Here is a 26,279-nt window from a genome sequence, read left to right as displayed (position 1 = left end):
AGTTGAATGCCGTGACGTGACTGCCGCGATGAATTTATGACATTATTATCCTTTTAATATATTCTGCTTATTGACAAAATTATTTTCTAGTTTTTATTTCTTCCAACTGTCGCCCGGTTCGTGTCATATCCCACGTAGTGGTTTGAGCTATACAGTGCATGTTATTTTTTATTTATTTACTCTTTTTTTTCTTTTTGTCTTCGAACATTTTAAAAAAGAGAGTCCACAAATGTTACACGAATCGCCTCACTACAGATTGACTCCAGGGGGACATCATTTGCAAGAAAAACCAAAGCCTCTTTCTACGTAACAATATTAAAGTGCATTAATAAATATTCACAACAGAGGAGCTCATATACAGTATATGCTCTGAACCATATATATGTCACCGTGAATTTTCGAAATATATTAAAGGACAGACGACAACAATTCGCTGTTAGTTTATTGATATGTGAATAGGCAGAATAAAATTAGCATATGGCAGTTTATTTAAACATGACATCACATACATTCCTGTTGCAGGAACCTTGTACCGACGCCCCTATATATAGGAAGAGTAGCACGGGAAGTGTAAAGTCCATCACGAGCTGGCTGGGGAGTTTCCAGAAGACATTTTCATCGAATTGAAAATCTGCGACATCCTAAAAAGAAATGTTCCATGGTTTCAGGTTCATTGCAGAAGTGGCAGTGATGGAAAGGAGCCAAACCTGTGCGAATAAAAGCAAAGCCGAGATATCCACCAACGCAGTCTCGTAAATCTACCCTTAAACTTTCTTCTGCAACACCGTCTTCTACTGCGCCAAAAGGGAAGCGAAAGTGCTGAAAATCAGTGTCGGAGAATACGGAGGATTTGGCATTGTTTTCAAAAAACAGCAAATTTTCTCACTCATGTACCAGTAATTAAGCTGAAGGTCGTGAAACACACAGGACCGGGCCTTTAATCCGCTGATCGACACTCAAGTCGCCCGGTGTGTTCGCGCCCCTGCAGGTACGCCACTGGAGGTATCAGGATCCGGTTGCACCGCGAGGCACGCTTCGCGATTCCGCCTGCGTATTGAGTCAGAGGTGAATAATTTAACAGATAAATTGACAGCGCTTATTTTTGGTCGACATGGCCATTATGAAGTGCGGAAACACGGAACTAGACTATTATGACGATTCCCTTCAACTTTCCAATATAAACATGAGCCGTAAAGTTAGTGAGTTAGTGTACTTTGTTTAATTAGTGAATGAATTGCTTTGGTTTTTCTTGCAAGTGATGTCTACCTTGGCAATTTATCTGTTGGGATGTAATTCGAGTAAGACATTTGCAGGCATTACGAAAAATGTTCCAATTAAAAAAAGGAGAAAACATGCACTGCACATTAGTCGCCGTTTTGTTTGGAAAGACTGCACTTCCTTGCAAAACTCGAGTCATAAAAACGCAATTGGAGTTTTCGTCTTATTTCTTGCCCTGGTTGTGGGTCCTCCACAGGTCAGAGTAAAGTCAGGTCAGAGTAGGTCAGAGTCGTGCGGAGCGCCATGCGGAGCGCACTCTGTTTTCCGTGCACGTTTCTGCGCGCTCTACCATTGGCTCCACTTGGCCCAAGCTTGGCCCTTGTCCGCGTGAAGTGAGGAGGACAGAGTCGTTTAGCGTTCGCTCGCTGCTCGTTCGGCAACGCTGTGTCACTCTTCAGTACGAAAATGGCGGCGAAACTGATATACGGCTCCGCGCTTGTCGTGGTGTTGATCGCCGTCGCCTTCGTGTACTTTGAACCCATTCCCCGAGAAAAATACCCAGGACTCGTACGCAAAGTCCACCACGAGTTGCTCAAGTCGGCGAAGTATGTCGGGAGCTTCTTTTGTCGCTCGAAGGTTACCGCCAAGGGAGTGCTCACTCCCGAGGAACTCGCCCGTTACGACGGCAGCGGCGACTCCCTCGGTCTTTATTTGGCCGTGCTGGGACGCGTTTACGATGTCTCTAAAGGCGCCGAGCACTACAGGCCGGGAGGCGGTTACGCGCAGTTCGCCGGTAAGCTTCTTCCGCGTGCCTTGCGGCGCGGCCCGTTCTATCGAGGCCGGCGCGAGCATTTCCTGGTGCCGAAACCTCCCGCTTACGTTGCATCACTCGTGGTCACTTCCAGGTCGAGATGCGTCCAGGGCATACATCACGGGCGAATTCACCGACGAAGGCCTGACGGACGACCTCAACGGCTTGTCGGATGAAACCCTGCTGTCATTCTCGCAGTGGGTAGACTTCTACGAAAAGGACTACACCTACGTAGGTATGTTGACGGTATTTGTCATGTCATGTAGCTGTCTTCTCCGTGCAATGTGTGGCAGATAAATATGCGCTCAACGTAAACGACGACGTGCTTGCGAGCTGGCTGCGGACAGTTGGGGTGCTTACTCCGATTAAAAAGGGGCGTGACGTTAGTGTCGATGACCTAGCTTTCATATTGGACAGTTTGGCAGTCACCCAGCATAGCACGCTAGTATTTGTCTTTTTTTGGAGAGCATAAACTTGAGCTTAGCCTTTTTTTTTTCTTTTGCAACACTGGAAGCGCGGTATGTTTCATATTTCTATAGTGAGAATTGACAAAACTTTGACACAACAAAACCTTGCATGCGGAGTTCGCAAATGCTCTTCAAAGTGACACGTGGTGTAGCGTCAGTCAACGGACATGTCGCAGTGGTATTCTGCCAATTCTCATAATTTCCTCAATTAAGTGCTTTCTTAGATGTCGAGCTGTGTTTTATGCAAACTACGCGAAATAAACTTGCTAAGCACACAACCCATACATTTGCATGCTGCAAAATCAAAATTGACCATGTAGCCTGCCGCGCTACTGTTGCCTTTGCTTCAAAATCACGGTTACCAGTGTGTGAGCTGATGTGGTAGTGGCCCCACTTAAACATAGCATTGGGTAGCAGAAAGTACTTGCCTGGATTCGGTTGCATTATTTACTGGTACTTGGTCAAATCTTGTAGTACAGCGCTGGAAACATTGTCAATGTTTTTCTTTTTTGCCTCATATGTTTCTTTCTGCACAATCTCTACTGGCACTACTTGGCAGAAAACAGTTGCATCATGTATGAAAGAAACGAGCTGAACTTATCCACAACCATTGCAAGTGACATGGAGCAGGACATAGGTTGCACGCGCACATTCAGCCGTCTCAATGCGCATCTAACATTAAGCTTTATGTCATGGCTTTGAGTCAGTTTAATACCTTTCATGGTTTTGTACACCTTCGAGGCTGGGTGAGCCATTTGCTAAGGGCCGGAGCTTAGCCACTGAGTTAATTGTGCCTTCTGCTGTCTGCAAGCACTGTAGCTGGATGATGGTATCTATATGTGCCAAATATTACTTCATCTGCTCCCTTCCCACTCCAATACACAGCTCAACCTGTTTCATACCTGCTCCAAGAAGCGATTCACATTTTGAAAATAGCTCCAAAGGGCATGCTTTCCAAGTTGTACTGTTCGGCTGCTGCTGCCACTGCATTCTGAAGGCAGTGGAATGTAAAAATGCTAGTGTATTGTGCATTGGGTGCACGTTAAAGAAACCGAGGTGATCAAAACGCTACAGCATGCCCCTTAATCAGATTGTGGTTTCATCATGTAAGTCGCCGGAATTTTTAAAAGTTCCACTCTTGGAAAGAAGCCTTTCGAGCATTGTTTTGCACCATGTTGAATGTCCACATGTCCTTTCTATTTTCCGATTGCAGCACAGGTCTGCGCAGTGCCAGTGGTCGTAAGGCACACTACTATCATCTTGCTGAAAGCATTCAACAGGATAATAGGGGCACTCCGCATTCCAAGAGAAGTGACTATAGAGGACCACAGTGTTTACCAGAAAAACTATGAGGGAAATGTGGCTCTAGTGGTCTACAGAAACTGCAAGCATGATAGTTCAGCCATGCCTTGTTTACTGCAGACTTCACTCAGCATGTGTCATGTCAGGGTTGTGCCCAATCATGCATTTGCAACTGGACACAAAACGGCTGTTCTAGAAACTGCGCTTCACTTTGCTGCCGTTACGGTCACACCAAAATTGCAGCAAGAACAGCACAAATCAAATAGCCGCTCCATGGCTGTGCGCAAAGACGTGGGTAAGCACAAGGCTGCCAGTGTCGTGGTCATCATCTCTATGTGTTGCGAGTGGACTTAACTTTTAATGCAATTAGAATTCTCGGGACACTTAAAACGTTGGAGCACCTTGGGTCACTAATTATGGGCCACTAGGTATGTATCGCTCTTGAAAGACAAAAAAGATCCCTTAACATTTCTCCAGTGGCGGGTGCAATCGAACCCGCGTGATATATACTTAGACAATTTTGCGTGGCTAACATATATTAACACGCGCGCCCCGCGTGGACTTTGTGGTGGTACCGCTGAATGGTGCGGCGTGTCCAGTGGTAAGCGTGAGAGACGAGCCCGGCTGCGTACTTACCTCATGCATGACACATTTAAGCACAGGCATTACGGTCTGTTGCTACATTGCTTCAATGCTAATCACGTTGACATTGACATCTTTATCACGAGACGTGTTCTGCTGGAATTTTATTTGAGTAGTAGTCAGCTTCTCACGTGACACTTGCATAATATTCTTTTTGTAGAAACATTAAGTAATATAGCTTTACGCATAATTAGAGGTGAAATTTTTGTGCATGTACATAAACTGAGGCGCATCTAATGGGCCTCTGGTGGCTACAGTTAAAGATTGAGCAGAAACAATTGGAGGATGACTGTCAAAGTCAAGCGGTAGCTTCTTGGTAGATCTGCTGAGATATGCTGCTGGGACACTTATTGGTTAGCTCTATTGGGTAACGGCTGTGAGGCATGTGGGTGCTGTGTCATGGACATTAACGTTGGAGTGCACACGGCAGGTAGTCTTCAGCCTCATTGTGTGACACGATGTGAGACAAGCTGATGTATTCATTTTCCCTGCACCTGTGGTTATACAGTACTACCAGATATTCTGTGACCAGCATCTCAAGATGCGTATGCAGCGAAATGCTTTTTTTTTTAATTGTGCATTCACGTGCCAGTGCTCCAGTGTAACGCACCACATACGTCAGAAGAACGCTGTGTGTGGTGTTCCTTTTCGCTGGCTGAAGTGGGCTGCAGGTGGCTGGTATGTGTAGCATTGCCACCTTTGATGAGTAAAAAAAATAACCGGCACCAACAGCGAGAGAGGGTGTTATGAAGAAATGTGACAATATGCCGAATAAAAACTTTGCATGATGGAAATTTATTTGAAGGCTTTATATATATATGTCAATAAGCTCGTTGATCACATAGCCTCGGGTAACGTGAGATAAGTGAACAAACAGAAGACTATACGTAATTTTTGCTCACATGAACTATACTGGTCGTGCCAGCTGATGTGATAAGCACATTCAGTGGGTGTTCACTGTGAACATATATCGGGAAGGAGCAGAGGATGTGCTTGGACTTGAAGAAAGTTCAGAAGGAAACGAAAGTGAAGGGATGGACGGTTCAGTTTTGCAAACATAATGGTGAAAGTTTAATGAATCAAGAATGAATGCTCTTGTGATAGTTTGGTTGTCTGGAATGTATTGCATGAAAGAGTTTTTAGGATGTACCTTGCATGCCAATTTAGAAATAACTGGTAGCAAATCACTAGAGACCGGATTTTAGGCAAATGCCTTTTTTGTTCCTTGCGCTCCTATCTCCCCACTTTGATATATGAGCCTGAATTAGAGGTTAAGAATGGCTGTTATAGTGTTTTTATAGTGCCTATAAATGCCTATTTTGGCGTTTGTGCCTAAATGCCTATAAATGCATATAAATGCCTATTTTCAATATTGGCGCCTATATGGACACTATTTAGCCTGAAGTTTCGCTTTCGAGTGCAGTTAGAGACCGTTATTCATGTTCCGGGCAACATTGACTGTTCGGAACTCTATTTGGTTCAACCTAGTCCTTTATTTCTACCAACTCCCAGAAAACAACTGCTAGCAGCATTGAAATGAGACGCGCCGGCCAGCATACGCCAACACGCTGACATTGCGTGCGCGGTTGGCGAATAAGAAACTGCGGAGAGCCGTCACGGGAAAGGAGAGTGAAGAGCAAAATAAGAAAGAAAGATGTGATGTGCACGAGGCTTTTGTTTTGCTTGTAATTTACTTTTTTAAGGTGTTCGTGCACCCCCGTCGGGCGTTCCTTCTCAGCGTACGAGATCATTCTCAGTGACAAGAGGCACAATTTTGAATCCGAAAATCTGGAGATGGTGGTAGTTTGCTATAGTTTCCACAATCTTCACAGTGGTTCTTCGACTACGTTCAGCGTGCTCTCCAAACATATTTCTTCAAACACGTGCACTTCAAGTGGGCGGAAGTGTATTTGGCAGTGTTGGGACGTCTGGCCGCATTTCGATGGGGGCGAAATGCGAAAACACCCGTGTACTTAGATTTAGGTGCACGTTAAAGAACCCCAGGTGGTCTAAATTTCCGGAGTCCCCCACTACGGCGTGCCTCATAATCAGAACTGGTTTTGGCACGTAAAACCCCATAATTTAATTTTTTACGTCTGGCCTGGTACAATTTGGATAATGTTATTCTATATAAAGAAACTGCGAAGAGTTGTACCTAACAGTCCTCATGTAAGAACATGCTAATTTATTAATAAATCATAGTCTCTCTTGCATTTTTTATTTGTCCGTTTTTGTTGTCTTAATTTAATTGCGTCAGGCAGACATAAAGTATCGTTTTTTTTAATCAGTATTCCCAGCTTTCAAGTATTCTTTTTCATGCTTGTTTCACTATATGCGACGCTCGAGTACAGTGGCCATTGGACATGAATATGAGCAGTGTGCTTATTGAATGAAGCCAATTGATCGTCATTAGTCCAGCAGTTTTATGGGACAATTGAACGGCTATGTTCAACTGTTGGCGCCTTTGTGCCATCATAACAATAACATTTCTTGTTTTCCTATTGTAGATACAGGCCGCGCACATCTTCGTTTGAAATTATTTGCATTTATTAAAAAATTTATTGTGCCTATATTTACGACATTGGAGGCCTAAAACGTTGTTTTGCCTGCCTATTTTTGGTGCCTAAAACGTGCTTTTTTAATGCCTAAAGATCCGGCCTCTACAAATCACGTATTAAACCGGCAGCCGGCACCATGAATGAAATAGAAATATGTATGCAGATCCAATGCACATGTTAGTTTATGTGAAGCAAACTTTTAGTGAAGCAGTTAAAGGCTTTACAAATAATGGTAATGCGTACAATTTTGTTTACTTTCATCCTATGCAACGAGTAACCTGATGTTATGTTCATGTTTATCCACCACGAAGGTCACAGCTTCATTGTCATGCAATTTTATATTTGTGAATGCAATGTCACAAGGACAAAGGCTGCCCCAGTGGAACATACTGAGTGGCTAAATCAAGGAAAATAAAGTAAATCCAAGAATCCATTAAATATACTAATTCACCATTCTATTAACAGATTGGCAGGCTTTAGAGATGGCCTGTGAGCCAACATATGTTCAGGTTTTGTGTAGGAAGTTAATATTATAATTAATACAATTATTATCTGCATTCTTGGTCAGCATACAAGGACTGTATAAAGCACCTCGCTGGTAGTTTCATATGACATTCATATATATATATCTGCGGAGGTAACAACTGACCTAGGGGCACACAGCAGCCAGACAGCCACGCCAAATCCCGGTGGAAGTACATAACCCACATAATCATTATCGCAATAAGACTCAGTAGTGGCCATGTCACATCACCACAACTCCTTTTTCGACTCCTGTAGGAAGTCTTGGCTCTCTTTTCTAAAGGGACTTTACTGGTGCCTGTGTAACATGTGACGAATATTACAAAAGCAATAACAAGATCTCTTGGCTGCTGCTTGGGGATGTTGGCCTGACAGTAGGCACTGAGTGGCACAGTTATAGAGGTGAAATTCATAGAGAAAAAGCAAGGCAGGCTAAGTTTAAACTTGAGCTGCTTAAAAATGTGCTGTGAAATTTATTGGTGTTTATTTGTCACTCACTCAGGCTCAAATTTCAGGAACAATGACATATTGTGTAAAGGTGTGGAAATATCAACTTTTTCGGGTATGAATTGAGTACCAATAGCAAGTATTGAATTTAATATTGAATAGTCTAATGCAGATGCATACAGTTACAGCAGTAATATTTATTTCAACATAGTTAGGTACCACGTCTACTGACTAGTGCAAAAAAAGATAGCTAACTATCATTGATAAAGGATCAGTTTTATGCACAAAATAACTAATTGTCATTAAGAAAACTGCACAAATAGCCTCAACATATTTAAAGCCTGGGTGCAAACAAGCCTTCTAAGAATTGATGGCTGCTGTATGGTCCTTTTCTGTATACCATATACCTTTTCAAAAATGTTGAATAAATGGTTGGCAAGAAAGGATGAGATTTTATGGGGGAAAAAAGAGAAGAAAGGCTGCTGAAAGAATTGTGTACTGTAAACACATGCAAATGGGCCTATTGCAGTGAAAACATCAGTGGTTCTAACATAAAAGGGAGACTAGACATTCAAATACACTTAATGACAGGCAAGCAAAAATCACAGTTGTCATGTAGGCTTCTGCTGTGAAGTCGAAAAGAAAGCTTACATTACCCATTTTGTATTGCATTGCCTTCAAAATGTGTTATTTCACTTCTGATAATTTGCAATACATTGCTTAGGAGACGGAGAACAATACTGGGACTTTAACAGTAGGTTGTTGCGAAATATTTGGTGATGTTCTTGTATTTGAAAATACCGAATAGTTCCTTTAGAATATGAATACATAATCTAACATTCAAACTCATTCCATTCCTATGATGGTAATTGTGCTTATTCGGTGTTTGCTGTTTTGTTACTACGAAAATTTATCATGTGCAAGTATTTATGCACTACACGTAGATCATTGCACTTTTTTACAACGTTGTTGGCATTCAAGTGTTTACTCTGTTGCTAATTGGTTATTTGAAAGCTTTTTTTTTTTTGTGCACTACATGTAGAAACTTGTTTTCTTACAACGTTGCAACGCATTTATGCCGATAGGTGAAATACACTGCCACCAGGAGGGCAGGCCTCATCAGGAATTTTGCCTTTATCCTACACCCTGTAGTGCCGACATTACTGTTTACAGTGATGCTTGTAAAGGTAAAATTGAATAAATAAAAAAAAACATCGAAAAGTTACTGTGTAATATTCGATTTGTATTCAAAACTTAAAATATTCACCCACTCCTAATTTATTTATTTGAAAAATACTGTCAGTCTTGCACAGGCCGTTACAAGAAGTGGGACATAAAGTACATGCATAAGTACTTGTGGTACACATATTTGCATCAACAACATGTACAATAAACAAGCCATTACGCCTCGTTAAAAATTGCACACCAAATTGCATGCACTTTTGCTCTAATATTGTGCACTAATATTGTGCCCCTTGTTGGAAATGCCATTGTGTATCCAGACAAATTTAAATAGACTTAATTTTCTCTTTATTGTTGCTTGGAATCAACGTTCTTCCATCTTTTTTTGCTTCTGAACAGGGAAGTTGGCTGGTCGCTACTATACCAATGAAGGCCAACCAACCAGTGAGCTGCGGGCGGTGTGGGCGGCCATAGAGCGAGCAAAGCAGAAGGATTACCTGGCCAAGGAGCAGAGCAAAGTGTTCCCCCCCTGCAATTCTGAGTGGACTCCGGAGAAAGGCAGCAGCGTTTGGTGCAGCAAGAAAAGGTGAGCCGAATTGTAACCTCAGTAACCTGGGAGTCTCGTTAGTTACCGTATTTTCGTTTCTATAAGACGTTTTTTTTTTTTTTTTCATTGGTGCGTCTTTAGGATGACTTATGCACATTTTTTTTCCCCCGGAAAAACTAACGTCAAAATCGGATTCCATGTTATGGCCACGCGAAGCGCGCTGGTTGACTTAACTGCTACGAGTTCTGTGCGCGCTATCGAGGTGCCGGGTTCTTGTGATCGATTTCCCGAGCGTCGTGCGAGAAGGACGGAGCAGCAACGCAAGCGGCGGCAGGCCGACCACAAGTCGACCGACCCCGTAGTCGTCGCATCTGCAGATCGCTGTCAAGATACGGGCGCCACTGCGCAAATTACGCAGTTGCTACCTGAGTACAAGCCACTCCCCCCCCCCTGGTGCATAGCTGTCGAGCTTGAAGAGCACAGGCTACATCGCGATAGTACAAGGCGTGTCTACATGTTGGGTCTACATGTTTTGCATATGTGCAGGGCTTGAAAATTGTTGTTTTGATTATACTGCGGTACCGCTTATAGTGCAGATATTCGTGACTCCGGTGACTTACGTTATAAGCGGTCTACACTGTACGTTTTTTTTTTTCCGGAAAAACTGGCGTTTTAAGGGGGATGCGTCTTATACATAGGTTCGAGTTATAGACCAGAAAATACAGTAATGAATATCAGCAAACACAATAGACTCCCGAATCAGGTTGAACTCGAAGGAACTGGGAAAACCTGCTCGTCTTATAAGAAGTTCATTTTAGCAGAAGCCATCTACAAATTCATAATCTACTGTTTCTGTTGCACACAGATATCTACAGCATGAAATAAATGATGCTAAAGGCAGATGTCAGACACACATTTATTGAACTTACACAGTGCAAAATATTGATGTTTGCACTCTCACTTAACCAATTGAGTTACTTTCAGGTGCTGTGCAAACCTGTGTATTGTCACAAAAGCCAACATTTTGCCTGCCCACCTGCTGTTGAAGGAAAAATTCAGCGTATTCAGGGCATTATCAGCTGCATCACGTGTTAACACCACCGGTTCCCGTGCAGTTGAATCTCATTGCAATCAACTTAGATATATACTAATGAACTATCAAATATAACGAATATCAGCTTTAATGAAAGTATTTTCATGTAGGGTCTGCGTTCTGAAGTTCAACTGCACAGCCACCCAAATCTTTAACTAGCGTGCGTGAGCGGTGACTTTCTGTGCGCCAGCACCTTAAATTAGGAACAAACTTACAAATGACTATGCTATCTTCACGAGCTTTGTGAGCATAGTCAGATAGCATAGTCATTTGTAAGTTTGTTCCTAATTTAAGGTGCTAGCCCACAGAAAGTCTCTGTTCACGCACGCTAGTTAAAGATTTGGGCGGCTGTACCTCCTAGTCAGTCCACACCCTAATTTTTCAGCCTGAGGCACCTTGAGGACGTTCTTGATTATTTTTTCTGTGGTGCGAGCCCTGCAGGTTTGCATGTCATCATTGATGTTGGCATAGCTGCATATGTTCGCAGAAACACCATTTGCATTTCTTGTAACAAGCAGAGCCGCCTCCTCCAAGTCTGCCGATCTGGCTCTTGTTGAGTCAAGTCTCAGTCATCAGTGGTGGCCTTGAAAGTTTAGCTTAACCAAATTAGTGGTTTGGGTAAGCAGATATTTTGTGCATTGGGTCTGGAAAACAAACGAAATGTTCACTTGTCGTTCCTCATATCTGAAAATTGGTCTAAACCGGGTTCGTCTTAAACGCCTACTGCAATTTTGGACCGCATAGGAAGCCTAGCTATGTTCAAAATAAGAGTGGATGCATCAGGAAAAGCTAGCAAAAGTATGCATTTCTGATACTGAACTGTGAACGAAACGCAGCCATTACTACTTGCTGGAAGTGCTTTGTGGCTGAAAACATTTTTCTTGGCATGACATGCGGGATTAGAGGGCGACCGCGGCTGCCTGAGGAGCGCTGCAGTCTTGGAGGTGATGTGCTGGGACTTGTATTATATTCTCTAACCACCAGATGCACACATCGCCCACTTAGGTGCTGCTGAAAGGCTGAATTATACAATTACCAGCTCTGCAGGTTTGCAGAGATTGCTTCAGTCGTATAGACTGCTGACCTACTATAACCAATTTAGCCAAAGGGAAATTTCGTTGCTGTTGGTCTTCAATCCTTTATTTACGAATGTTGCCTACAGGCAACATACCAAAAAACTTTACGTGACTCGCTTTCTTTTGAAAGTACAATCAGAGGATACAGACTGATGCAAAATCTCCGAATGCAGTGGTGTCACACACGAAATATAGCAAATGAAATGTACACTTATGTTTCACATATGACAAGAGCTGTCTACAAATTCCAAAAGAAGCCACAGGTTAATTGGGGTGAAGGCCTACTTCCAGTTTCAGCGTGGTGTTTATCTCCAATTGCTGAAAAATTTTCCACAGTATGTTTTCTTTCTTTTACAGCGGAGCTGTTAAGGGCTCACCTTTCGATCGCCGCGTCCGGCAATAGAAAAAAACTCTCATTGGTCGTATACTGTATGTGTGAGTGAAAGCGCGCGAGGGTGAGGGATGTGCCTTCACGGGGAGCGAACGCACGGCGGAGAGCTAACACGACTTCCCAGTGGAAGGGGAGCGGTGGACGAGGAGGGCATCGAGGCACCCTAGACTGTGTGTATGCGTGCCCGCTCTCCCACTGCGGCGTATGCAAGCAGCCCTGCCGGCCTCTGCCGCCGACTCCCCTAACAGTGTCGACAACGGCGTTTAGCCGTTCGTCACGTAGCCAGCGTTTTGACAGCGGTTGTGTGCGGTCACACAAACAATGGGCACAACTGTTGTCGACGGCTGCGGCGTTTTGACTGCGTTCGCACCGAACGTGCGCGGCGTTGGGGACGTGTTTATGAAAAACGTGCCAACCTTTTCCGTACACCCTATGGCGGTGTACCGTAGCTACCATAAGGCCATGGTCCCTGTGGCCACTAAATAAATGAAAACCACTGGATCATATATATTTCTCATTCTTTAAAAACGCGGAGCACCGCAAATGCGCGCCGCATAAGAGCAAGAACGGCGTAGCGTCCAACCGAAACGAAGCGGCGCAGTCCGCATCGCCGTGGTCCTCAGCGGCAATCGTACACGGCACGTGACTGACAGCAACGCCGAAGCACTTAGTGCCTAATTGTGCCTTTAAAGCCTTTATTCTTGCGTTTATCGCCGCGCGTAACACCGCGTTGGTGGCTAGCCGCGTGCCTCCGCAAGTGCGTAGTCGCTATCTCTGATCGCGTCGATAACCACCGCAGTTTCGTCCACAGCGGTTGCGGCAAATAGTAGTTTTGTTTTCACTTGATGCGCGCGTCGGCTGCGTGCCTTCACAACTGCGTAGTCGCCTCCCATGTCAGCGTCCGCAGTTTCGTCCGCACTTCTTGCAGCGAAAGGTAGTTTCGTTTTCACTCGATGCGTCTGTCAGCCGCCTGCCTTCTGAACCGTGAAGTGGCCGTCCATGATCGCGTCGATAGCGGCCGCGGTTTCGTCCACACTTCTTACAGCGAACGGTAGTTTCGTTTTGACTTGGTGCGTGCGTCAGCCGCCTGCCTTCTGAACTGCAAGGTCGCCGTCCATGATCGTGTCGATATATAGCGGCCGCGGTTTCATTGACAGCGGTTGCGGCAAGCAGTAGTTTCGCTTTTACTCAGTGCAAAGCTGTCGAAGATAAAAAGCACCGGCTACATCGCGATCGACGGACAATTTGTTGGCGAGCAGCTGAGTGGCGAAAAAATAATCGGGATGTGCGCCCGTTGGTGCAAAGCGCGTCTCAGATGAAAACGCGCCCCGCGAAGGATGTCGCGAGGCCTTCGCCGCTGCTAGCGCTAATCAGTCATGAGATCATGAGATGAAGAGAATTTCAGCTTCCGCACTGGTCTTGTGCTAAATAGAAACAAGATTTGACGATTCATTGAGTAAATAAAAGCGTGTTGACGTAGTGCAGCATTTGTTTGTTGTCTTGATACCCTCGATAATTCGGTGTTTGTTGTCTTGATACCCTCTTAATAGTTCAAATAACCAGTTACACCATCACATCTTAATAGTCATAATTGGAAATACATAATTCTCACCTTAGCACAGCCTCGCTGGTCTTCCATTTCCACCCCAGTGGAAGGCTGACAGATTTTTTTCTTTGAATATGCTTATTCTCGATGTGTCTTGAACATTTAGATAGAAAATAAGCACTTTTGGGGGGTATTTATATGTGCCATATTAAACGGGTTAACAGAAATCTACCATAGTTCATTTTGCATTCAAGGAACATTTAGAATGGATGAATTGTTTTGGTTCCTCACCTAAAGCACTGACAAAATAGCAAAGCCACTAGAAAGCGACATTCATAAGGACACTGATAAATTGGTGTACACTTCAGGCTATATAGTGATAAATAATTATAGTCTTTTCTAATTGTGTTCATTATGTGGCATATTAATATGAAATCAGCCCATATAGCACTGGGATGGGGGGTGCCAATGGTACTATGCCTCGGCACTCTGCGCACTGTGGTTGGTGCACGCCTCCTCGCCAACCATGATTTGGTTCAAGCTCAAGGAAAGAATGCACGACGACCACATGCACACTCGGAAAGCATTTATTATATATGGAACTAATGTTTTGAAAAAGCATTTATAATGTATGCAACTGATATTTCGAACAAGCCAGCTAACCATAGTGAACATAATATCGAGGAAATGCAGTAGAACCCTGTTGGTAAATTCCTCGCTTTTGTATTTTCGTGGTCCTGACCTAAACCCCAAATCTCACTGACTATAGTACTATGTATTATGTTCCAATATTAGATGTCGCCATTCTGTAATATCCCTGAAATTTACGTTGTTTGAACACGGCAATCCTATAAATTTAGCGCTGCAGAGGCAACTTCGCTCTCGCGTGTTGTTACGAAGAGAATGAAACCTGTCTAGCCCGGCCCCAATATGCCAGAAGTATGCGATCGTCAATCCTGATGAGCATGTCTCGATGCGATTGTGGTTCTTGTGGGTTCCTAAAGTCAGCTTCGCTGCAATACAGCCATGTTATGTGGTCAAGCAAATTAAGGGTCTAAAAGAGCTACTGTTGCGGAATATAGTACGTGCCCCTTAATTATACACGTGGACATGCAATGTCTTTGATCACAGTACGAGCACTGAGACGTCTAATAACTGTACTGGCAGCCATTTAGAGCAGTTTCTGACATTGCTGTGGGGATTTGGGGCATTCCTCACTGTTACATTTTCCTGGCTGTCATGTTTTTTCCCCGCGGTTCCTTGAAAAACGTATCAGCAGGGTTCTATTGTACTTGGAAAAGTACACACTAGGCAAAAAGGTGTGTCCAGCTTACTGACTGGGGTACAGGTGGCCACAACATTGCCTGGTACATGGAGAGCAGAAACAAAACAGAGAGGCCCTGACGTCACGTTGTTGCAGCCGGAAGTGCAGCCGTGTTGGTGTGCCATCTCTCTTTGCGCCTACAATCAGGGGTTCTGCAGCTCGCCGGAACAGATGGGCGCGAACTTTGAACTTGCATTGTTACGAGCCGCCGAAAGTGTGTGCTGCCGCTGCACGTCAAAACAAAGCCTACGAAACTTCCGTAGCAGTATTAGCGAAGCAGACGCGCTCCTGTGTTTTTCCGCGCCATGTTAAAGATGACGACGAAGACCCGCGCCGTGATTGCTTGAGTGTGTATGTTGTTGGCTAACACTCACACTCACAGACCCAAAACACAACTTTCAAGCTCACACATCACGCTCCAAAGTCAGCTTTTCTCGAGAACAAAATGTGCTGCGAGAAAGACACCTGCACAGTGCTCCCACTCCTGCGCCAAATGCGCCAGATTGCGCCATACAAGATTTCCTGCGCCATCCTGATAAAAACACACGATTTTTCACCAAAGTGCGCCAAAATTAGCGCCTGCACATTACGTGTGTGGCTGCAGTGGCCCGCAGACGTGCGTCGCGCGCATGACTAAAGTGGCTTCATAAATCGAACGGCGACCGATAATTCGAGCTCGATGAGGACCGCCTAAAAGTACAAATAATTGGGAGCCGGAAATATCCAAATTCGCAAGAAAATAACTGAATTTATTCCTCCAGTGGCTAAAAAAAGACTTTATTCTCGATTGACCACTTTCGGGGATACGTTCACTTTTGCGGGATTTCGCGTCACTAGCGTCAGCGCCGGCATACTTGGTAGTGTGCCAGGAACGCTATCATCCGTCGATGTGTCCAGTGCTAGTCGCGCGAAATGTCGCGAAAGTGAAAGTATCTCCCGGGAAGGGGATCGTCCAAAACTAAAGCCGAAGTTTGTCAACGCGGTCCTGCGTGCAGGTACGCTTTCCTACAATCTGGTCAGTCCGTATCTCTGCCATTGTTATGCTGTCGCCACAAATAGACGAAAGTACAATTAATGCATGCGCCGAATCTTCAACCTTCAGCAACAGGACCGCGATTTTGTAGCGATGCCTTTTCCGCTGCCGCTCCTTGGCGCTTCCTCAGTGGTATAAGAGCGGTGCTCCGCCTGCGTTATATGGTATCAGCCGGCAGAGAACGGTGGATGATACGGGCGGCAGATAGAATCGAGTGGAATGCATGGCTACAAAATCGCCGCGCAGGAGTCGACCGCGCTATCATAGCCGAATGAAGGCGTTTATTATTATTATTATTTTTTTTGAAACAGGCACTTTCCTCGTCGGCAGAGACATTGAGGGTGTAGTCGGCACCACTAAAACAACATAAGTCGCCGCGACCGTGTCGCTAGCTAACACGTCAATGAATAAACGCTGGAGGCGTGGAGCCAACCCGAATGCCCTCCTGAATGGCTTGCCGGAGTTCACTTGCCCGATGGTTTGGGCGCGGTCGGTGCTGGATTAACTAGGCTTCGCTAGTTTCGGTTTCCAGCAGGTGTCGGCAACATCGCCGACCACCATGCTGCAGCGATGTATCAACGCCAAAATATTGCTATTTCCGCTCAACTCGGAGGTCAAATTAGCACGCAGTCGTGCAGGCAGAGCCCGAAATATATAGAATGGCGTATTAAGGTGTCCAAAATTTCGGTCGTACTAATACTTAAGTTTGTGGCCAGTGATGGTGCCTCAAAGTAGTCTGAATAATCGAGCTTGTTTGAATTGCTGGTGTTGAAATAATCGGTCGACGCCAGTTGTGAATCGGCCAGTTGCCGAACAGAGGCTTTGAGGCTTTTCCGAACCAAGAGGCGGAACAGAGCTTTACGAGGAAAAACAGACTGCTGAAAAGCAGCTGCTGTCGTTTGAAGCAATGACTGAGCGTTACGAGGGGTTCATCAAGGCTGGCCCGGCTCAGAAAAGCATTGATGACATTTCTGACTGTTGCTAGAGCCTTGCTCAAAACATAACAAAGTGTCAGCTGTAATTAAAAAATCATACGATGTAAAAGGCAACATCTGAGCAGCTTCACTAAACTTGAAATAAACTAATTACAGCACACTGTGTGAACAGGTTTGTTGTCTTCATTTAAATTAAAGGAAAACTCGTGTATTTAGAGGCAGAGCAACATTGTTTTACAGCAAGCAAATACTTTCTGGAATAACGCTTGTCAATTTTAAGTGTTTGAAATAGCTTAGGACGTGTCCAGCATCTGGCATTTATTAGCTCCAAAGTGTTCCGAAATCTGTATCTGGATGCTTCAAATTGCTCCAAAAATTGCTCCAAATCTCAGTTAGTCAGTGGCAGCACTGACCTGCAGAAAAGTCTTATCTTACTTTTCAGAGCCCGAGAGCAGCAGCGAAAGCTTCAGGAGCGCGGTTGCTATGGCAACATTGACATTTGGGGTACCCGTCCCAGTGCTCCTTTGCGAAAAATAGCACTTGACTACCGCCACACTTTCTCCAATACGTCCGTGTTGGTCGGGGCCTCTCCTGGGTTTTCTTCCTCCATGCCGTGGTAGAACCATGGCTGATTAAGCACGCCTGCGAAATCGGGAATAGCAGCAAAGGCTCCCATGCTCATTGCTATTTTTGTTATAAGCAAAAAGTTTAGAAGGCAAAGTTACAGGTTGAAAAAAAAAGCATCTTTGCCAGCTTTTCATATGTGCAGTGCCATTCTTCTGTCCAGCTGAATGGCAAATTTCTTTTAGTCAGCCTTGTTAACCCTTTAAACCCCAAAGCAGACCTGCACTCTTCAGTGGACGATGTACCAATATCGCCAGCGACGAGTCGCAGTCCTTCAGACTAGTGTTGTGTTGCTCGCAGCACCAAAGTCGAGTTACGGTCGGTAATTGGCTTCGGTTTCAATTTTTTACACCAGAGCGCGGTAAAAAATCGGGAAAAATGGAGCTGTACAAAAACAAAGTCCCAATAATGGTTCAGAAAGTTTGATGCAGGGAGTTTGTAGGGAAATGCAGGGAAATGACACAGTGACGGTAATAATTAAACCAAACACACTAAAAAAAAAAACTATAATCGATCAGAAGATGCGTGCACAATTTATGTTAGCACTTGTGGAGTTTCATTTCATAGCACCAGAAAATTTCATGAGCCTGTGCCTGTAGACCCAAGATGGGACAGCTAAAGATGAGTTTCTTATGGGTTCTTATAATTGCGTACACCTTTTAATTTTTATTGAATCAAAATTAAATGAATAGGTCACCTAAAGAGAAAGTTCAAAGGGTATGACAATCAAATGCACAAAGCGCCCGATTTGAATGTCGTGTGAAGATCGAACCTGGCAAAAGGGCGTGCACGTGCTTGGACGGGTGTGGCATCACCAATGGGTGCACTGTCACGCTGTCATCGCAAACGCAAAACTCTCTTTGCGTCTCGCGCATGCGCAGTGGCGCTGACGCTATTTGTTTGCGGCCCTATTTGAAAACTCTTAATGTGCATGGCATGTTATGAGTGTTTTGCATGATATCATGTTCAGTGCAGGCACGCATACTCAATCGATCTTTGCCCACAAACCATGAATGTCACACTGTGTTGCATCCTGGGTTAATAAACGCGCGTTTGTTGACGATCTGTCCGTGGTGCCTTCTCTGCACCGTATCGTTGAGTCGACGAACCTGGCTGGTAGCGCCCTTTGTGCGTCGCAGTGTGAAAAAAGCCTCGTGTCCTTTCCTGACCGCGCTCACAGGGTAAGCCTCACGCAAACCCTTCTCCACAGCATATCGGCTATATCAGTTGAAATTTGCATGGTATATGGTAAGCGTACGTGCATTGGACCCTGAGCCAAAAGTGCTTGCTCCTGCGCCAAATCGACTTTTTGCCTGCGCCAGGACATGTGCCAAAAGGTGAAGTGGCTGTTCCACCACTGTGTTAACTTATGAAATACTCTACTGCTTCAATTACAAATGGACATTAGCATTTTTTTAGCCTTGTCTGTAGCCTAGAATAATCTATCAACAGTATGTACTTACATATTCACTGTTTTTTGCACTGGTTATATGAGCGTTGTGTGGCCACTGGTGGATATAGTGTTGCAGAACCTGCAGCATTTCCCCCACATGAGCGCTGCATATATGCTTCGGCTGTATTGCTCCCCTCAACCAATGATCTTAAAATGAAGGGGAGACGTAGTCATGAGACTTCCCGTCAGAGAAGCTTGATTTTCTCTGGGTAGCTGAGCCTGGACAGATGCACACAGTATTCTACAGTAGACACAGTGCACATCACAGTTGTCAACAAGAGTATAAGCATGGGCTAGCTGGTATATGCCAGAGTTAAAGCAGCATGAAAAAAAAAATACGGGATGAGGTAAGAAAGCAGATGGTGCAGTGCTGACCTGCTACAGATATCTTACGCATATGCTAAGCATGCAGTATAAATGCAATAGAAAGGGAAGGGCACAAAATGGAAAGGGAATCTGGCCAAGGTGATTACATATGAGCTTGCATATCACGTGCACCATCTGTTATGTGTCCCGAAATCAATATAAGAGCACATCACCTCAACTGCAACACTGCAGTTAGGGCTGCCATGTAAGCAGACACTTTCCACAGCTAGAGGGAGATCTTGGTGCCGAAAAGTCTTGCTTGCACAGGGTTGTTACCAAAGCGAACACATCACTGAGAAATGTCTCTGGAGGAGGACCAACCCTCATGGTGCTTCATTTGTACTATAGTCCAATACAAGTCAAGAGAAATGCGGCTTTTCCCCATTAAAGGACACCCTTCCAGCCAGTGGTGTTGCTGTGCAAATGTAACTTCGTGGCCGACTGCCTTACACCTACGAGTAGCGCTGTTGGAGCCAGGTCTCTCCGAGGGCATCCGCACGCATAAGTAGTTCCAAAGGACGCCTTTATTTTGAGCGAAAATGAAATCTCAGCTCAAATTCTTTATCTGCCTGTTACAATACAAGGTCTTATTTGTCAGTTGGAGTAGCGAGTTGAATTCCAGTAAACTGTGGCGGTGGCTGTTTCCCGACGGCGCTTAGCGGTGACACAGAAAATGAAACACGAGAGCGATCATCGTTACGGAGTGTTTTAAAAGTACTGCACGCAACACAGAAGCAAGGTTTTCATGGAATTCACCTTGGCATATGACTGAACGGCACTAAAGTCAGCTTGAGAGAGCATAATCTCACTGACGATGCTGATGGGTAGACGTGAACAGCAGAGGTGGTTATTTTCATAAATCCCTAAGCGCGGAACAACACGCTTTTTTTTTTTTATACCGTGGCACAAAAGAAACGTGACGTCGGCCGCGATGTCATGTTGACACCGCGACACCTTCGGCTGGAAGGGGGATCCTTTGACAGGAAATAGCCGCATTTCTCACGACTTGTATCGGACTATAGTGTGCTGCATCCGCACAGCCTGTGCCAAGTGGTTATAAGGACACTAATTAAAAACCCAAGATCAGTTTAGACTGGTCAGGGTTCCTTAAGAACTCAAATTTCATTAATTTCATGTTAACCCTTTTATTGACGAATGTTGCCTGTCCCCCAAAACTTTTTTCTTGCTCAGTTTTCTTAATTGAGTACTATGTTTATGGATAAATGTCTGTGGCCAACACTGAATTACAAGCAGCAAGCTTCATTTGTTAGTTTAGAGTAGGAACACGGGATGAGGTAGAAGTTAGGCATGCAATTCTCTTTCTTTGAAAGCATGATCAGAGGAAACAGACTCATGCGAGATCTCCGGCTGCAGTGATGTCACATGTGATGTAAAACAAGTGAAATGTATACCTCTGTTTAATATATGATGACAGCTGTCTGTAAAAATTCGAAACAAAGCCATAGGTGGGGCTTGGGGTAAAACCCACTTCCAGTTTCTTGCCTGGGGTTTCCCCCCTATTGCTGAAGAAGTTTGTGCAAAATATGTTTTCTTTTTGTTGCTTTTGCTTATTCTCAAAGTGTTTTGCACAAATCATATACGTAGAAAATAATTCCTTTCCCTTGTATTTACATGTGCCATGATTATATCTTTATAGCTTTAGTATTAAAAGATAAAGTAAAGGTCAAGCTTCCATTTTTTAAAATTGCGCCAGTATGTCATTGTGAAGTTAACAATTCCAAAGCTTTCTTTTTGTTTTCGAATTTGGGCTGTTGTGGCTGAGTAAAATTTATTGCGCCTTGCTAAGTTCAAGCTATGGCTCTTTTAGGACACATTGTAGCCCATCTTTACTGATAAAGACTTAAATAGGCTCGTGGAGACAGCGTCAGTATCCATGGTGTCATAGTGGGTAGTAGTAGTATAAACTTTGTTTCTCTTAGAGGTTTTGGGTGGTGGGTGGGTCCCTCAGCGGGCTAGCACAGGAACTTCAAGGCGGCGGCGCCACCTGTCTTTTATTATTGCTTCTTTTCTGGCTTACTAAGCTTCTTCTTACAGCAAGAGTGGTGTTTTTGGTATAGTGGCAGGCTACTGTACTAATCCAGCTCAACCTATTTTTTTTCCTCTTTAGTGTTCCTTTAGCGGCTGTCACTGAGGAATCTACGTTGACATGAATCTGCTGAAATTTCACTTTGAATCCTCGTTCCTGCTTATGCAGAATTTCAGATGTTGTTTTGTTACAGACGTTGCAAATTTTCTTTTGAAACTTGACTGGTTCTGGATTCTTCATCCCCGCTGTGGTAGCTCAGTGGCTATGGCACTGTGCTGCCTAGCCCGAGGTTGTGCGTTTGATCCCAGCCGTGGCAGCGATGTTTCTATTGGGGTGAAATGCAAGAAGACTCATTATGCACTGGGTGCATGTTAAAGAATCCCAAGTGGTGCGAAGTCACATCCCCCACTAGTCGTAATCGAATCATTGTTTTGACATGTGAAACCCCACAATTGAATAAAATTTGATTATTATTCTTGTTATAGTGGCGGAGTTGAACGGGACTGGGCCGGAGTTCCACGGCAGTACTATGAACGTGACTCTGGCGCTGTTCGGTGTGTCTGTGTCCGCACCACGGGACCCCCTACCAACCACCCTCAAGGCACTTCCCACAAGAACCGCGGCGACTTGGATGACCCTCACCTTAAGGAGTACCCCGGATGCCCTCCCACATCTGACACCTGCAAGGTGCCCGACTCGCAGTGAAACAGATTGAACAAAGCCTAACAAACAAGCTGTGGGACTTTCTTTCATGACTTTCTGCTTTGAACTGTAAGAAGATGTTTCGTTTCATTTCTTTTTCTTGTTTTTTTATGTGCTCAGCCCATGAAGACTGTGTGGCAATAGTAAGGATGTAATCGGTTTGCAGCTGAAAGTGCCGCAAAGGTGGCAATAGGACATATTATATCCCATATTGCCTCTACAGAGTGTACTGTGGAAGGCATAACAATGCCTTGCCTTGTGGAGAATTCTTCTAGCAAAATATTTTTGTAGCATTGCACTGTTGCATGTGAAATAAAATAATCGCACTCTTGCAGCGTGCAGTGCGCTTTAATAATTCTTGTGTGTGAAATGTGGCGCACTATCAGCAAATACATGAGCCTATAATATTTGGCAAATGGCCTGCAAGGGATGGTGTCGGTATGCTTCTTATGCATAATTTGGACTGTATACTGTTTTTGCATTATGTAAAAGAGTCTTAATTGGCCTCGGCTAGTCACGCCTTAAGTTGAGGACGCAAGGCAGAATGGTGTGTGAATGCAGCCTAAGGTAGCTTTCTTTGCCAGTGTAAGTGCTGGTGTGCTTGACTTCACTGTGCAGTGACTAGTGATGCATTGATGTTTCAACAGTCCCTAGAAACACAGTGCGCTTGGCTGCAAAAATGACGACGCCAATTGTACGCACCACCACGGTCTGCTCAGTCAGCTGTCGCGGAGCTAGAGCGGTGGTCTGCCTTCCACTGCTCACATGAGCATTGCGTGCATACACACTGGCATTCCTGCTGAGCAGCTGAGTGCATACCATACCGGGGTGCGTACACTGGTCTGAGCGGAACAGACAGCAAACGTCAAGCTGAAACTGTATAATCGTTTTATAGGGCGCTCGTAAATGCCGACAATTTTCGGTCGATCTTGTCGTGGGCACCATCGAGATGCGACATCTGCGACTGGCTGGTATATACCACAGCACTGTTTTTGCTACGCAGCAGCAGCTGTCTCGCGTGCTGCATCGTGGCAACATGTTGCCTCCTCGCAGAGGGGACACCGTCCGAGGAACTCAAGTGCAAGGCTGAAATTTCAGTGCTTTGCTCTTCAAGCGAAATTGCCCAATTTCTTCATTCAGTGTGAGTGCCTGTGGATGCAGACTGATACGATTGCTTAGAGCATCAAGTTTGGTTTAGTAAGCGCCACTTGATTTGAGTGCAGCATGGTGGGCGACAGCAGTGTAGGATGATAAAGCAATTAGCGAAACACACAATGGTTGAAATTTTGTATCTACATTATGCTTGTTGTGTTTCCATCTTGTGTTTGCCTTTCTCGTGGCATTGTCAAGAATGGGTGTTCGGAATTTTGAAGATCTAGCGTGAGTGTTTCATGTTGAAGGAAAGAGCAAAGGATAAATGTGTAGGGAAAGAAGTGCTCAGTTAAAGAATGACTCCATGGCTATTAAGCCTAACGTGCCTCATCTCACTTTAAGAAGGTTGTTTGTTGAAAATGTTTAATTTATAATAAACTGTTCGAATGATGCCGTTCGAATTTATTCACTGTATGCTTGTGGAACTGAGGTGTGTTGGGAATGCAAGGAATGGTATGTGAAGATGTAAGGCCTGGTCTTGTGAGAGCTAGTTAAAATAATAAATTGTATCTCATCCTTAAGAATTGAGGAGTAACTAGGGGCTTCAAAACTAAATGAAGAACGACTGTCTAACTTTCATGCCTTCTCTTGTGGTGATGGCATAATGTACTTAAGAGAGAAATTTGTCTAAATTTCTGTTCCCTGCATTGTTTTTTACTTCAATTTGTCATTGGCCTACTGTGAACTACTATGAAATGATGAGAGCATAAGCTGATGTACGAGAGGATGTTCAGAGTAAAATATAATTAGTATGGAACCTTAGAGAATTTTAAGGGCTTGCGATGAATGTCTTGCAATGCCCGATTTGATGTCTAATTGTATTTGTTACATGTAGTAATGACTTATTGTTACCGATCCCAGTGCATGTGACTACAGTCATCATTAAGGAAACTGCAACATCATATTCATGTGATTTCTATGTCCTTGGCACGGTTGCTGTATGTGTTGCTGCTGTGGTCATAAAACTTTTGGAAGCTTTGTCTCTGTACATTGGTGGATGACACTATCTGCAAAATGCTAACATTTTCACACTGTGTGGATATGCTTTTCGGTTCTTTTATTCAAAGTTTCATTTTTCTGATGTGTGTGATTTTAACAATAAACTGTCCTGGTTTTATTTCTAATTTATTAACTTTCTTATTTATGCTATCCTGTGTTGTCAAATGATTTTTGTGGTGCTGACCTTAAAGCCATGCTGCTCTAGTATTACTTTAAGTTTTTACTTGGCCACAGAACAGTTCCCTGTGGTAGCTCGCTCTTCAATATGAACATGCAGTAATGTACAGGTTGGTCATAATGAAACATATATTACGAATTGCATCAGAACACCTTTCAAGCATAGTCACTCATACTTTTGCCATGTGGCGCCTTGGCTCAAGGGACCACTCGACATGCCTAAGGCTTAACAGCTTGGCATTTGGGAATTAATCATGTCAACGTCGTAAATGTGAGTGAATGTGGAAATGGGAAATGCATGTCATTTGCATTTCCAGCTTTTTACCTGCGTCCTTCTGACCTGCCTGCATGTGTGTCCATTTCTGTGGCATCCACACCAGCGAGCTTTTAAGTGGCACAGGATCGACAAATAGTACCTTCTATACCGGTGTAGTATATTGATTGGACAATTGGAAATGTTTACGAAGGCATTGCTCTTGTTACAAACGAAAGCTTTAATGTGGTAGCATTTGCATGAAAGTGTAGTGAGAGAAAAAGTACAGCTAAACGTTGAATTGACGCTTGCTTGCAGAAGGCACGACAAAAACAGCAGTAAATATTCAGATTGTGATTCCTTGTGTCATGAATTGAAGGTGGCATGTTTATAGAACGCCTAGCTGTGCTCCAACAAGGTCGAGCACATGTGTGGGCTTTGTTAGTTTCATGTATCACCATCGTGATGCACCATTGAGTGTTGTGGCTTAGCTGCACTATATTTTGCAATGCACTACATTTTGCTGAATTTGTAACTTCTCATTCTTTGAGGATGTTCGGTGCTTGTCCAGACATGAGTGTCACGTGACTCCTAGTTCTTGTGCTAAAACATTTTATCATTGCATCATTTTTTTTTGTACCCCACATTTATATCAGCCTATTTTTGATTGGGTCTTTTTTTGGTGCACTGTCATTTAGCCTCTTGCTTTCTGATGATGCAAAAATTGAATAACAATGCAGTGTAGCAGCTTTATTTTGAGTTAAAACGTTGCCCAAGAGCTGCTATGTCGTTGCATGATATTTTCTCATTTCATGGTCTCATCATTTTCATATTAAGATGATCTTTCTAAGCTATGTGCTACTTGAAATAATGCACAAATGCTGCTGCTTCTGTTTTGAGATATTCCTGCACTTAACAAATTTTAAGCAAGACATGATTTGGAAAGTACATAGTGGAACATACATTTTTCTGCACATTTTGTGAGGCAGCAATTTTTGAGAATTTGTGTTGGTGTTGTGCAAAGGATTGAAGGTGCTGCTGTAAAGTAAAAAGAACAGGATAAGCAAAAGGAGGCTGAAATATTCTTTCAGACTAGAAGAAATAAAATAAAGTACTTAGCTAGGAAGGGCACAGAGGTATCCTTACTTTTTCTGGATAGTGTGCATGCTCACAACATTGTCACATTTCTCCTGAAATACTGTACGTGCCTAATAAAATATTTTGTGCCTTCTACTACACACTGCCGACATACTATGTGTGTTGACATCAGTGTTTATGTAGTTGTGAAGGGTTCTTCTGGAATGAGCAAGAAGCTCGAGGTTGTTCAAGGAAATTCCAACAAGCCACATCGTTTTGATGCCTTTTTTTTTTGAGGATCATGCATTACCATCACAGAGAATTGTTAGGCAACA

General features: G+C 43.9%; 2 protein-coding genes across 2 annotated transcripts in view; both read left to right on the top strand.

Moving 5' to 3' along the window:
- LOC119445803 (calcium-transporting ATPase sarcoplasmic/endoplasmic reticulum type) overlaps window positions 1-26,279 on the top strand; it is a 663,011-nt gene that overhangs the window by 146,595 nt on the left and 490,137 nt on the right. The gene's annotated exons all lie outside the window — the stretch shown is intronic.
- On the top strand, window positions 1,662-24,562 carry LOC119445805 (neuferricin). The gene is made up of 4 exons (XM_037710092.2): window positions 1,662-2,011; window positions 2,124-2,264; window positions 9,549-9,735; window positions 22,070-24,562. The coding sequence occupies exons 1-4, from the start codon at window positions 1,684-1,686 to the stop codon at window positions 22,287-22,289; spliced, it is 876 nt and encodes a 291-aa protein (XP_037566020.1). The 5' UTR covers window positions 1,662-1,683; the 3' UTR covers window positions 22,290-24,562.

The sequence above is a fragment of the Dermacentor silvarum genome, chromosome 3, assembly GCF_013339745.2.
Source record: "Dermacentor silvarum isolate Dsil-2018 chromosome 3, BIME_Dsil_1.4, whole genome shotgun sequence".
Classification (NCBI taxonomy): Eukaryota; Metazoa; Arthropoda; class Arachnida; order Ixodida; family Ixodidae; genus Dermacentor; species Dermacentor silvarum.
This window is presented reverse-complemented; position numbering and strand designations above follow the sequence as displayed.

Bases quoted from the DNA above. Each gene is read 5' to 3' on its own strand.
- LOC119445805 (XM_037710092.2), top strand. From the start codon at position 1,684: ATGGCGGCGAAACTGATATACGGCTCCGCGCTTGTCGTGGTGTTGATC. The intron at 2,012-2,123 runs GTAAGCTTCTTC...GGTCACTTCCAG, and splicing joins CGGTTACGCGCAGTTCGCCG to GTCGAGATGCGTCCAGGGCA. The intron at 2,265-9,548 runs GTATGTTGACGG...GCTTCTGAACAG, and splicing joins AAAGGACTACACCTACGTAG to GGAAGTTGGCTGGTCGCTAC.